General features: G+C 39.5%; 1 protein-coding gene across 1 annotated transcript; it reads right to left on the reverse strand.

Moving 5' to 3' along the window:
- Positions 1-2,381: 2,381 nt before the first annotated feature.
- LOC138959390 (kelch-like protein 2) lies at positions 2,382-14,801 on the reverse strand. The gene is made up of 12 exons (XM_070330854.1): positions 14,725-14,801; positions 12,873-13,215; positions 11,395-11,623; positions 9,920-10,095; positions 9,485-9,581; positions 8,394-8,660; positions 7,956-8,073; positions 7,216-7,413; positions 6,283-6,384; positions 5,831-5,959; positions 5,109-5,249; positions 2,382-4,519 (listed from the first exon to the last, which is right to left on the reverse strand). Exons 2-12 carry the CDS (start codon positions 12,974-12,976, stop codon positions 4,344-4,346), a joined length of 1,737 nt encoding a protein of 578 aa, XP_070186955.1. The 5' UTR covers positions 12,977-13,215; positions 14,725-14,801; the 3' UTR covers positions 2,382-4,343.
- Positions 14,802-14,839: the final 38 nt, after the last annotated feature.

The raw sequence follows: 14,839 nt of genomic DNA on the forward strand, positions 1-14,839 counted from the left end.
TGGGGGAGCAATCATTGCGCGGAACAGAAGGGGTCGTTGTGTCTTAGGCTTTTTCATAAATCTATCCTTGAACAGAGAGAGAGAGAGAGAGAGAGAGAGAGAGAGAGAGAACTCGAACTCGAAAACTTTATTGCCGAGGGATGATAGCATTAGGTCCATATGGTCCTTTCTTACAGCTAGTCCCTACTATAATACACACATGAAACAAAGAACAAATATGAAGAATAAAAAAATTTAAAAAACAATTTAAAAAAAAAACAATAGGAAAAGGTAGAACAAAATAAAAATTAAAAATTCAAAAGTGTGCTTGTTAATGGAAGCATACTATACACTTTCTCTTTTACACATCCTCACACACACTCGCACAAAGTGTACACCGACTTAGTCGTTAGAGAGGTGCTTTCGGAGCTGTCTTTTAAAAGAAAATAATGACAGACATGACTTGATATTTACAGGTAGTGAATTCCAAAGGAACGCACCAGAATAAGAGAGAGAGAGAGAGAGAGAGAGAGAGAGAGAGAGAGAGAGAGAGAGAGAGAGAGAGAGAGAGAGAGAGAGAATAAAAAAAAATCATTGCTTTGTAGGGAGAGAGAGAGAAAGAAGAAAGAAAAAGCAAAACTGACCAGAGCTCCAGTTTCATCCAAAATAATCCGTAAGATCATTACAAAAAAAATCCTGTTTGCAGAATACGAATTTTGCACACACACAATTTTAAATCAGGAGAAATTGGGCTCATATGTTCCAGAATGACAGACCCTAAGCAGAATGATACACTTCCCTGAGACGGAACATCAGAAAACCCCTGAGCCTTCTGGGGTACGTGTTACTTTTGATGCAAGTTTTATTTTTAAATTCATTTTAGGTTTTGCTGTTGTTACTTCTTTTTTTTAATGAGAGTTGTGCATGATTGTCTTATATTTTATATGAGTGTCTGTAGTGGGCTCTCCGGGGAGGTATAATTGTATTTTAAGTGTATTCTGCACTCTCCTTAGACACACACACACACACAAGTACTAATACACACACACTGTATACAAACACACACACACACAGTCAGGTTAGGTGGACACATATGGCTTTTATTTCACAACTCATGTAAAGCATCACAAAACAAATGGGCACACATTCTTCATGTTCACCGATATAGCACTAGTGGATGTACTAGCAGTATCTCATTCAAAGCATACAAAATCCAGCCTACCCATGCGCATCCATTCGCTGAAGATCTGAAGGAAGGCAGCCTTTGAAAATGAGCATGCAAACAGTTCAATGTGAGCAATGCATGATCTTCAAGATTCTATCTTTTCATGTACTAGCTGTTGCTTACTTTTGAATTCCATGGTGGAAGTTCTCCAACACTGTCCTGAATGATGTCAAACCTCTCATCTTTGACATCTTTCCATTTTATTAAAAAAAAAGTCCCTTGTCAAGGACAGATACCTTCGCTTCATTTGTACAAAACTTGTTAGATACCGTGAAGAGTCTTCTTTATTTTGAAATTATATTTTTTATGAAGTCTGTATGATTCAGCATCACTGTTTTTAATACATGTGTCTCATTCAAACAAAACACAAACATGCCAAGTAAATGCACAAAAATATCACAAGAAGCTCAGAATGGTCCAAGGACAAGATGTTGCACAACCTCACAAATGCTTGCTCCCAACACAGCAGTAGCAGACTTAAAATCACACAACCACACACTCACATACACACACACACTTCCACCTGCATACACAAATGTCCTACTAGTGCAACACAAAGTACTATTGTTGATTCTAAAATACATACCAAAATATTCAAACAGTGCTTTCCTAGGTGGAGTGCTGAATATCAGTATTGCTTTCCTAAAGGCAAAAAGCAAACAAAACTCCTAAATGGACTGACACAGATCCTTGGCAACAATCTAAAACGACACTCTAAAGCATTCACAACAACAAACAAAAAGATAGTTAATCTGATTTTTAAGATGACGAACATTGTTTATCATTTGAATTTAAAACACATGACATACCTTTGCCATGTCCTTCCACATGTATACATAGTGTCAAGCCTACAGGGAAATGAAATAAATAAAATCAACCAAACTGGAATAAAGATCGTCACTCATCCATTCATATTCAATCACATCATGCACATTATCCACATGCAATGCCCAAATTCATTCCGTATAAATTCAACATACTTTACAGAACACTTGCTCTCACATACAATACACATTGTCTCTGCTTAAGAATTCAACACAGAAAAACAAAAGAAGAATCAGCTGACACATGTATGCAACAAGAAAAAACATCATTTCATATCACAATAGAAAAGTAAAATCAATCAATACGGCCCCCCCCCCCCCCCCCCCCCCCCCCCATTCATTTTTTTACACTATTACACTGTGTACGTTTCTTCATGATGTTAACTATGCTGTAGTGTTTAACTTTACGTTAATCAAACTAAACCATACAATACGAAAATACACTCTTCATCTTACAGCCAAACCGTTTGAATCAGCACCTTTCCCAGCAAACATTCACAGTAGTTTTGTTCAGACATACATTTGACAAAATAATAACCCTCTCAAAGCTTTGTTGTACTTGAATGGGATGGGGTGTAGCTGGAGGGAATGTGGCAGGGGGGAGGAGGCGGTGGTGAGAGACTGAAGACATGGTAAGGGTAGACCTAAACTGGTGAGTACAAAAATATCTGGACTTTGAGCTGATCCGACTGCTGCTGGCATTGAAAAATCCCATCACATTCTTTACCATACACATCTTGCACAAACCCAGAAATGTGATTGGGAGAACTATGACTAGGAGAACTGTTTGTTTGTTTGTTTGTTTATTTGTTGCTTAACGTCCAGCCGACTACGCAGAGCCATATCAGGACGAGGAAGGGGGGGATGAAGGGGGCCACTTGTCAAGCGATTCCTGTTTACAAATGCACTAACCCATTACTTGTGTCCCAGCAGGCTTTAGTAAAACTAAATTAATACCTACTGGAAGATTACCAGTTTCCAGTATGTTAAAATAGGCTTAACCTATCTACTGCTGGACTTACATCAGAACACTAACAGATTAAACTATACATGAATCGCAAGACAAGCGGCAAGAGAAGAGATTTTTGGAAAAAATACAGGTGAATGAGCAAGAAGGCAGAAAAAAGAAAAGAATTCATGAAGAAAAAGAGAGCATGACAGGAAAGAGGAACCAAAAATCTACCTAACAGCAAACTAGAAAGCTCCTGCGGTTCCAAAAACAGGAGGGGCCTTTAATTTCATAACCGCAGTGCCCCACTGCGGGAACTAGGAAAAAGCATCTGCAGTAAAGGCAATAAATCTTCTCACTGTACAGCACCTCAAACTTACAGCATATGAAAATAGCAGTGTTCTATCTAGTGCTCTGATAAAATTTACTGTGAAGATGAAGACCAATTTAAGAATCTTGATAATGCTACTCCATTAAAACAAAACTGATGCAAGTAAGTCACATACTGCCTCATCCAAGTGTACTTAAAATTGTGACAAAACAGAAAGTACCAACATTTTTTGTGTGGACATAATCATGGTGATAGGTAAGAGAGCTATTTGAATCCTGAACATTTATAGGAATAAGACACAGGAAAAAAGGCCCTAACGTAGCTTCCAAAGTTATACCATATATGATTCTTGTTAGAAATAATGCTATCAAGCAAGAGGACTGCCTTTTCTTTGCAAAATAAAGTGTTCTAAAAGTTCAATCAAATGTAAAACAGGCAAAAAAAAGGGCATTTCTAGTGATGGTTGGGTTGAGTCATTTCTGCTGAGTTGCTTCCCTTGTTTGTGTACCTGAAGGCAGTTACTAGGACACAAAATCTTGCTCTTAAACTGGGTTCATACAATGCCTCCCCCTAGGCTCTCTTCTCATCATAACATCGACTGAAGAACCCATTAAAATTGATAACTCATGTACTTCTCAGTTTGTTGCAAAAAGAATGCAAATAAATTCTTTAAAAAAAAGTCATACGTATTCTGCACAATTCTGTAATTTCTCATAACCATTGGCCGAAAAATAACTCCTTTTTATGAAAATATATAGCAGCCTTGTACATCACAACATGTCACTACAGTCCTGTCTGTCAGGAAATGTTATACTGTCTCAATACATATTGTTTGAACTGAATTTTGGTTGTCTCTAGTTCTCAGGTTCTGTACGAGTTCCAATGGAAAAGTTTCAAGTTGCGTGGGAGAATCTGCTTGACAGATAGTTTGACAGAAACTACATGCACTTGAAATGAACAGACCCTGTGAAAAATCTGACTATGGCCATACGTTTAAGTATCTGTTATGTCGGAACAAATGGGTCAGTGGAAGTGCTATACTGAGGGTTTCTCTATGACAGCCACCCCAGCATAACTGCGCTTGGTCATCATGGTGCAGTTGAGCATGGTCCAGGTGTTGATCTTGGGGTCATACATCTCCACTGACCCCAGGTTGGACGACCCGTCATCCCCTCCCACCACGTACAGGCAGCCTCCTGTTGCTACCACACCTGTTAAAAATAAAGTGAGTCTTAACTACAAATAAAATTCTCATTCAAAATAATAGAGTTGTTTATGTTTATATTCACTGCATTCAAAATACAACCAAATATATACAAAAATGCTACTCTCCTTTCCAGAAGCTTACTGCCTGTCAAATGCTGTAAAACTATACATTGAAGAACACAGGGGATATAACTCATGTCATGTGCAACAAGATCAAAAAGACGAGAAGCCTAAGAATTTGAAGAAATGATGCAGCTCCCACAAAATGAGGTCAAAATAAACCAAACTGGAAACAACAAACAAACACGCCATAACTGGCCCAATAAACCACCTGCACGTTGCCACTAATAAAACTAACAAAAGACGGAAGTCACAAGCTCTTCATTATAACTTACTCAAGCATTAATGTGAAGGGTGCGCACATGTGTCATAAATAATCCCTGCGCCTTGAATATGTGCGCGATATAAATTGCATAAAAAAAAAAATAATTTAAAAACAAATTTAAAAAAAATCCCTGCGCTTATAACTGTACCCACGGAATACGCGCGATATAAGCCTCATATTGATTAGTGTGCCAAAATAAATACACCCACCTGCATTTCTGCGACAGGTATGCATGTCAGCCACCTGTGACCAGCAGTTGGTGTCGAGGTTGAACATTTCCACGCTCTTCCTGACTAGAGGGCCATCATGACCTCCCACTGCATACAGCAAGTTATCCACCACCCCCACACCTGTCATAACATTCATCACATTAGGCACCCACACCCAAAAGTTCTGTGTTTCCGATTCCTCCACTGAGCCAACTTTTTCCTCCCGACTCTGGAACATTTTTTTGGACCCTTCAAAAATTGTTTTCATTAAAACAGACAAAATTCGATTTTGCAGACTTTGCAAGGAAGGTTACTATTTTCCGACATCCAGGGGACACAGTTCACACGATTTCTGACCAATACACGTTAATTACTACCAAAAGTAACTGACATCCTGGGTAATTTGTCCATGGGTAGCAGTAACACTAAGGAATGGTTCCTAAGTTAACGAGCAAAGATTTAATGAAAATCTCATCATTTGAAAAAAACACAACTAATACATGTATTAATAGATTGGCCTATGCAAATTGTTAACTTGCATGATGAATATCCACACAAACAAATCATAACAAACACAGATTGATAAATCATATGAAATACAATTGCAAAACAAACAAACTCTACAACAAAAAACAACAAACAGTGACATACATTTTAAGAGATGCTATATTTCACTATGAGTCTTCACCACCTCAAAAGCGGGAAGGGTAACTTCAACATACCTGCTCCGCTGCGCCTGCAAGACATTTCAGACACTGTCATCCAGGCATCACAGAGAGGGTTGTAACTTTCCACAGAACTCAGGCATTGCCTTGATGCTCCATCATACCCTCCAACCGCATATAGCATACCTGAAAGTGTACAGTAATATCATTGTCTCATGTATGCATGTAATGATTGAGTCCCCAGACTGCTGGTTAGTTTCACAGAAATCTAATTTTGATTGAAGCCTACTTTCAGTTTTAAGGCCCTCACGTCAGGTTAACATCTATTTTGATAACAAAGCACAGAAGAGTCCATGTAAAATCTATTTAAACAAAAGATTGAAATATAAAGTAAAACCAGTGTCATACCTTCACAGATTACTTTTGTTACCTGTCATCTGGTTCTTATTTGTTTAGGTTTTGAACATCACAGGTAACTGAATGACTTTCACTCAAAATAAATGACTTACCACCAACCACTCCTACACCAACACTGCTGCGTCTCACACTCATGGAGGCAATGGTCTTCCACTCCCCTGCTCTTGGATCAAAGTACTCTGCTGAATCCAGTCCTACACACAGCATACTCATTTCAGTCCAAGCACAAACCAAACATAATACACTGGAACCCCCCTTTTACAACCTTTCAAAATCTGAACAAATCAGGCCTCAACAAGGAGGGAGTCTTAAAATGGGGGTACATTTACACAGGTTACAGAAAATCTAAACAAATCAGGCCTCAACAAGGAGGGAGTCTTAAAATGGGGGTACATTTACACAGGTTACAGAAAATCCGAACAAATCAGGCCTGAACAAGGAGGGAGTCTTAAAATGGGGGTACATTTACACAGGTTACAGAAAATCTGAACAAATCAGGCCTGAACAAGGAGGGAGTCTTAAAATGGGGGTACATTTACACAGGTTACAGAAAATCTGAACAAATCAGGCCTCAACAAGGAGGGAGTCTTAAAATGGGGGTACATTTACACAGGTTACAGAAAATCTCAAAAAGCAGGACCTTAAAAGGGAGGAGTCTTAAATTGGGGGGTCTTCAAATGGGGGTTCCACTGTACGTATGATTTTATACAATATCAAGTGTTGTTCTCATGCCTCGGTCTTCTGTCACGCATTTTTCTGATCCGCGTCTTTGCTTATTTCATGGCTTCAACCATCTTCTTGTCATCCCAGTCACATTCTAAGATAAGTCACAGCATCAGCTATTTTTGTCTGTTCTGTCTCTTTTTTGTCCCCTTTAAAGGCTGATAGGTCGAGGTTCTTCTGAAGGTTTGGTTTTGTTCTTATTTAAACACTTCAATAATTAACCTTTCTTGGTTTTTTTTATTCATTAACAAGGTGCTAAGATTTTGAAACAGAAGTCTACATGACAAAGCGGCAACACACACCTGTCGATCCATCAAATCCTCCCACAGCGAAGATGAGACCATTGAGAACAGCGACACCCAGAGTGCTCCGCCTGGCTTCCATGCTCGGGCAGGAGTTCCAGGTATCAGACAGCGGGTCATACACATCTATACTACGCACTCGCAGTGAACCGTTGAACCCTCCCACTGCGTACACCAGGCCGTTCAAAACTGCCAGTCCTGGGAAAAGATCAATGGTTACAAATGACATGTCTCATAAACTGGTAACTGTTTTCACTGACACTCACAAAGTGCATGTCTCAAACTGATTCAGTCCAAAAGCTTACATGGAATACTGACTTTCTGGGAAGGCAAACATCCAGTACTGATTGCATAGCTAGAGTGATAATGTGATTAAAACAGATCACAAAACGTTTACAAAATCTACGCAAGGCACACATATCATCCACCTAGTACAAGGGGCCTTGGTTTTGAGTGGTTTGAAGGTAACTGAATTTGCTAAAAATATCTTCACAAAATCCTAATGTAAATGATCATACAGAGCAGACAGACCGGGGCTGACTGACTGTGACAGACAGACTGACTTAAAGACAGAAACAACATAGACGTAAACTGTGTATGCATTTAGTTTAACTTAACATCAGAGATAAGACAAAACTGCATTCCTGCCTATACAAAGATCTCTCACAGCTCAATCCTTTCACAACAGCATACTTTCCACTTTAAATTGTTAGACACGATGGGAAAAGTAAGAAACATACCACATCTGCATCTTCTGGATGGCATCTCAGCCAGCTGGTGCCACTTGTCTTCTGTGAAATCGTAACATTCTACACTGCGAATAGCTTTTGGTGCCTGACCACCCACCACCAACAAAACCTGCAAAAGAGAAAGCACAATGTATTGATCTCCTATCAAGCTTGTCCATCATCAGAACCTCAAAGGCTGTGGTATACTTTCGCAGTTTCAGTTTACAAGCTCATCTAGAACCTGATTTTTTTTCCAGAGGGACCAACAAGTTGTTAAAAAGCTTCTTAAATTCTTAAACAGTGACAAGAACAACAACAGAGAGAGTGATAATTAAATAACACTGAGCCACTCAGTTCTGTGCGTCTCCTTGTAGGTCCTCTCATAATAAGTATATTTATAAATACTATATTTATGTCAGATAGACATTGATTATGCAAAGCAATTATTACTTTTGGAAGGCCGATGGGATTGCGTGGCTGTGTGCGAGGCGTTTTGTACAAGACTTTTTGGTCCAGCTTGAGCAGGTGATACTTCATGGCTTCAATGAGAAAGTCTTTGCAGCGAGAGTTGCCCTTGATGAGGGGCTCCTCCTCCACCCGCTGAACAATGTAATCCTGCGACATCAGCGGCAAGCGAACATGCTCCAGGAGGCTCTCCAGTCGATCTTCTCTGTTCTGAAGGTCATGGTTGACCCATGACATCACAGCTTCATAAACCTGGTGAAGCAGTTACATTATCAGAAATGAGATTATGAAATCATAAAAGAAGAAAAAAAGATTCCCCAGGATGGGTCAAGTAATTGCCACTAGGGCCTCAGGTTGTCACAGGACGGAAGTCAAAAGCTACCCTCTCCTTCTCCCCTCTACCACTTGGCCACAGACCCCCTCCCTCACCTCATTTCACCCTGTTAGCTTCCCCGTCTTTTTTCTAGATTGCCTCCACTGACCACCTACCGTCTTCCTCCCCTTCCATGCCCTCTCCCCTTTATCCTTTCTTCGCTAAGAGACTGGAGAGTGAACAGTACTACCACCCTTCCCTTTTCCATTTCATTTACACTGCCCACCCCTCCCCTCTCTTTCTTCGTTCTGTATAAAAAGACTTTAGAGAAAAGTGTGCTACAATCTCTGTTACCAGCTACCCCCTCCTTTTGTGCACTTTAGTGCATCCCTCCCCTTCCTCCCTCATCCCAAGCAACAACATGACACTCACAAATACGCTGTAACTATCTTGCCCTAATGTCTTTCGATTGGGGTTAAGTTGCAGATCGCAAGAGTGCAAGTTTAGTTTGTTTACATCAGGGGGGATAAGAGTAGTTCTCTTGATCTTTCTCATACAACACAACACTCCAAGGCTATTCACTCAGAAAGTATGCATCCAAAATCTCACAGGCAGGGGCAATAACCACTGTTGTTTTTAGTGCCTCCTGGTACAATACTGCGGGACAAAGTATCTCACATAATTCACAGCATAAGGCCAAAAAGAATGACTCAATCTGGCCTACAACATGAATATCCTCAACTGCACATGAAGGATAACTCACCTGTTCTTCACAAGAGACTGTGAGCCTGTCACTGGATATCAACTTGGCCACACGCTCTGCACTTAGCGACAAAAACTCATCATAGTGTACTACCTCCCTGCAAAGGACATGAAGAAATGTCACACACAAATTCTTCTCAAAAAGAGAGCACTGACACTACTGCAGTGATTTGCAAAGTAAAAGCACTCTTCATTCCATACAAAGAGAATAAAATCACAGTACTCAAAGACCGAAATCACAATCATGAAGATTAAAATTGTGGATCCATGTTCTAGTTCTTTCAAACCAACCACCACTATTACAACAACAACAACTTCAACTACATTTGAGCGAAAACGCCTGCCTAAAGTATTGCCTATCAAATTACCAATTTACTTTGCCATCAGTTTAGCTTCTATTAATTCTTTAATCAAAAGAGAAAAACAGAATTCTTACGTGAAATGTTGTTCGATGTATGTTAGGGAGTAGTTGAGCAAGTCAGCACAAGCATGAAGATCAGCAAAGTCGCAGATCCCAATGCAGTTGGACGGGTGAAGCTGAGACTGCAGAAATTCACAGCAGGCATCACGCACCTCTGTGATTTGTAAAATGTTTGCTGCTGGCAATAACGTCTGAAAAAATCAAAGAAGAAAAATTAAATATCATCAACATCTAAAATAATATGCCTATTCAGCTTGCTCACAAAAATATATATTTCATGTATCATGTTTCTTAATACTAATAGAAACATAAATAAGTAATAACAAGTCACGCTCAATCAACAAATGCACCAACAGCATTGATGGGCGGCAGAAAGATACATAGTAAACAAACAAACACACACGGACATCATTTTTGAACACGACATGTTTTGTTTTTACTAATATGTAACTTTTTAGGGGTCAATAAACAAGAAGCCAACTGATTAGGAGATCACAAAAACTGTGAAATTTTAGTTTCAGTAAGTGTCAGGGGTGGGACTCTCTTGTGATGAAAAAATAGGAAATGGTACATTAAAATCTGTGCAATCTGGTGCATTCTGAGACTAAAATTCAACTCGCTTGGATTAGGTAAAAAAGACAATTCTCCTCCCCCCCCCCCCCCCCCCAAAAAAAAAAACCAACCCAACAACCCACCCAACCAAAGAAAAAAAACACTTTCACACAACAATGGTAACATTGTAATGGTGCATATTTACGTAATGAACCATGTATCCATAATCCAATACTGGCAATAGTATGATCCAAGTGACGCCCCAATGCATTGAAGCTCAAAATGACTATTAGTTATCAAGAGTTTTCAGTCAGCACAATTTAACTCTCAAGCCTCTAGTGTTCTGTTCCATCTTCACTTCTCTCCATATCATTCAGTCAACAAGTTATAGATACTGTGATGAAATGGGACGCGGAAAAATAGATTACTCCAGCGGAATTCGTAAGTTGTGTCCGCGGAAATCCGCGGAAAAGTCCCACCCCTGAAGTGTAAATTACAGCTGAATTTACAATGTTTTACATAATACATAGCTTATTCAGATAATCATGATCGGCTTGAGATGAAAAATGGATGAGCCAGGGTAAATTATAAAACCTCAACATACTACGTCATGAAGTACCAAGACACACAGCTTGTTGTTTATCTGGTATTACAACAAACTTTGAATAAAAATTCACAAAGTCCACAATTCACAAATCTTTAAATTTAAATAAAACTTCATTTCTCTATTTCAAATTATCTCAACATACTGTGACTCCAATCCCCTGAAGAGGCCACTGTAACATTTCCTGCATCTTTAACTAGTGCATGTATTGGTAAGTTACTTATAATTGTCTCATTCAAAATTGGTACGGTATAGTGGTAAATGTACATCAAAGATGCATTTTAAAATTCTTTATCTACCAATGACATGTTCTTACCGCAGACCCTATACTTACTTGAACATTTTCCTCAGTCACATGAATTTCAGAAGTGTAGATGAAGTCTATCAACAATGCTAATGCCTTGGGGTCTATTTCCTGTAGCGTGATACAGTCTGCTTTGGACTCTGCTAGATCTCCCGTGAACATAGCATAAAAATACTGGCTGCAGGACGCGAGAATGTTTTTATGAGCGGAGACTTCAACTCCCCCCACCTTCAGTGTCACATCACACAGTAAACCTGACCTGAAAATGACAGAGCAAGTGAAAAAAAATCAAATACAACTTTCAGAAGCAACTTGACTTCAAACTTTTGACAAGTGGCCTTTTGCAATGGCAGTAAGGGTCTAACAGTAATACACCAGAGTAATTTAAAAATCAAAAGTCATGTTAGTGTTATCAAAAAAGGGAGAAAAAAAAGAAACAAGTCGCGTAAGGCGAAAATACAACATTTAGTCAAGTAGCTGTCAAACTCACAGAATGAAACTGAACGCAATGCAACGCAGCAAGACCGTATACTCGTAGCATCGTCAGTCCACCGCTCACGGCAAAGGTAGTGAAATTGACAAGAAGAGCGGGGTAGTACTTGCGCTGAGAAGGATAGCACGCTTTTCTGTACCTCTCTTCGTTTTAACTTTCTGAGCGTGTTTTTAATCCAAACATATCATATCTATATGTTTTTGGAATCAGGAACCGACAAGGAATAAGATGAAAGTGTTTTTAAATTGATTTCGAAAATTTAATTTTCATATTAATTTTTATATATTTAATTTTCAGAGCTTGTTTTTAATCCAAATATAACATATTTATATGGTTTTGGAATCAGAAAATGATGGAGCATAAGATGAATGTAAATTTGGATCGTTTTATAAAAAACATATTTTTTTTTACAATTTTCAGTTTTTTAATGACTAAAGTCATTAAGTAATTTTTAAGCCACCCAGCTGAAATGCAATACCGAAGTCTGGGCTTCGTCGAAGATTACTTGACAAAAATTTCAACCAATTTGGTTGAAAAATGAGGACGTGACAGTGCCGCCTCAACTTTCACGAAAAGTCGGATATGACGTCATCAAAGACATTTATCAAAAAAATGAAAAAAAAGTATGGGGATTTCATACCCAGGAACTCTCATGTCAAATTTCATAACGATCGGTCCAGTAGTTTAGTCTGAATCGCTCTACACACACACACAGACAGACACACACACACACGCACGCACATACACCACGACCCTCGTCTCGATTCCCCCCTCTACGTTAAAACATTTAGTCAAAACTTGACTAAATGTAAAAAGGCAAGATTTAAAATAAAAGAACTCAAGACGAAAAATAGACAGATTTAATCTCAGACACAGAACTCCTTGTGGCATAATCATCAACGTAAAAGCATTCAGAGGTGACACCTTTGCAAGTGTTCAACATGAAAACCTTGCCAACTACATTTACAGCATTTGCCAGGTCAAACAACGACGTCACGCTCAAAAGTTCACTCACTTTCTCATCTGATTGAGAAGTTCAAACGCTTTCTGTGCATGCTGTGGATGTTTAAACGCTGGATGCTCCCTTCCGGCCAGAATCTTCGGTCGCACTGTGTCCATAGTGACGCGGCTATCACTGTCAACTTTTCACACTGTTCACCCAGCAGTGCAGGGCCCAACACATACAACTTTTATTCCCTGTTGGTATGCCGGCACTGCAGGGCCAAACACATTCACAAGGCAGTTTTCATCAAAGTTCTTGTCTTCATCACAAGCATTGTTTCCTCATTGCAGATGCTTCCTGGTGATGATGGAGATTGTCAACCTTCATTCAGTCACACGCATTCTGTGTTTTTAACCTGCAACACCAAGGGAAAACTAGTTCAGAATAAAATTAAAAACCTCTTTAAAATGCAGAAAGTTTAAAACTGTTTCTTCAGAAGCTGATCCACAATGATGTATTGCACTGCACTGGACAATCACATAACAAAGATTGGTGTGTGATTGCGAGATATGTTCTTCAGTAAGGTCATGGTATAAAAAAAAATACAGTAGTTCGATCCACAAGTGATAATAGTAATATTGAAGTGATATGACGCTATGACTATGAGCAACTTCTGCCCTCTATGTATAACTACTATGTACCATACACACACACACACACACATCCTTGTGATTGTGAAACTTACATCAAAAATACAATATTACTCTTACTGTTAATATAAATAATGTATACAGTTAAGTGGTAGAACTAATTTATAATACTGGTACAGTACTTACACTGAGCCCATCTATCTTAGATTTCTCAGTAAGCTTTTATCATACTTATCGAAATGTCTTTTGGTAGTTCACTTCTCTGACTTTCTCGCAGCATACGAAATGTCTTCACCATGTTCATTTCAAAGTAAACAACACGAGCAAGATTACACACATGAACAGTACTAACACAATACCATGCGGAGTGTTTATGAAGGTCAGTCATCCCCATTTCAAATATTTATGCAAAATAGCACATTGCAAAACTGACAATTAATCATTTTAATCCTTTCAAAAACCGAAGAGAAGACAAAGCTTGCAATTGTAACTCTTATTTGGCTCAGCAGACGGAAGCAACAGACAGACTGAGACTGCGTTCTTCTTCGGGGCTACCAGTAAGTTCGTCACACGGTAGATTCGTCACCTATGACGAAGTTACCGGCAGGGGTGGGCGGGTGGTTATGCTAAAGAGCTTATGCTTTCAGATGTTTGATTTGTGGGAGAGATTAAGATTCACATTTTTTAGAGAGAGAGAGAGAGAGAGGGGGAGAGAGAGAGAGAGAGAGACACGGACGTACATACACCCACATCCATGACACGCACGCACACACACGACACACACACGTACACACGGCGCACTGACAAACACTCACACACACCATCGCACATACACACACACTCACCAAAACACACACGTACACACGCACAAACACTCACACACACCATCGCACACACACTCACTCACTGACTAACACACACACACACACGACTCCAACCTCACTGTCAAGGAGGCAGAGAAACTCAATCAGTGAGCAGAGGGAGGGGTGGAAGGAGGTGGGAGAGAGAGAGAGAGAGAGAGAGAGAGAGAGAGAGAGAGAGAGAGAGAGAGCCGCGCTCGGACTACTGTGGCGAAGTTACCGTGTGGCGAAGTTACCGGGACCGGTGACGAATCTACCGTGTGACGAACTTACTGGTAGCCTTCTTCGGTACTCGATGGTCAACATTCGTCGACTGCTTCTTCTTTTTATTTTGGACAAATCGATTGCTTCGTGAATCACCTATTAGACAATATCTAGATAACAACATAAACTACGTCATAAATGATTAATTACCGTGGTATTAGGCAGGAAAATAATAACCAGTTTGGTGTACCAAACGATAGGAAAATCAATCGAACTGAAGCGAACTCATCAACATTACAGCTTGAGCTGTTTGAAACTGAACCGT

This window comes from Littorina saxatilis, linkage group LG2 (assembly GCF_037325665.1).
Source record: "Littorina saxatilis isolate snail1 linkage group LG2, US_GU_Lsax_2.0, whole genome shotgun sequence".
Classification (NCBI taxonomy): domain Eukaryota; kingdom Metazoa; phylum Mollusca; class Gastropoda; order Littorinimorpha; family Littorinidae; genus Littorina; species Littorina saxatilis.

Excerpts from the sequence above, each read along its gene's own strand:
- LOC138959390 (XM_070330854.1), bottom strand. The coding sequence starts at position 12,976 with ATGGACACAGTGCGACCGAAGATTCTGGCCGGAAGGGAGCATCCAGCG. Across the intron at positions 7,414-7,955 it reads ATCCAGAAGATGCAGATGTG|GACTGGCAGTTTTGAACGGC; the intron begins GTATGTTTCTTA and ends ATCTTTTCCCAG. Across the intron at positions 6,385-7,215 it reads AGGATTTGATGGATCGACAG|GACTGGATTCAGCAGAGTAC; the intron begins GTGTGTGTTGCC and ends TGCTGTGTGTAG.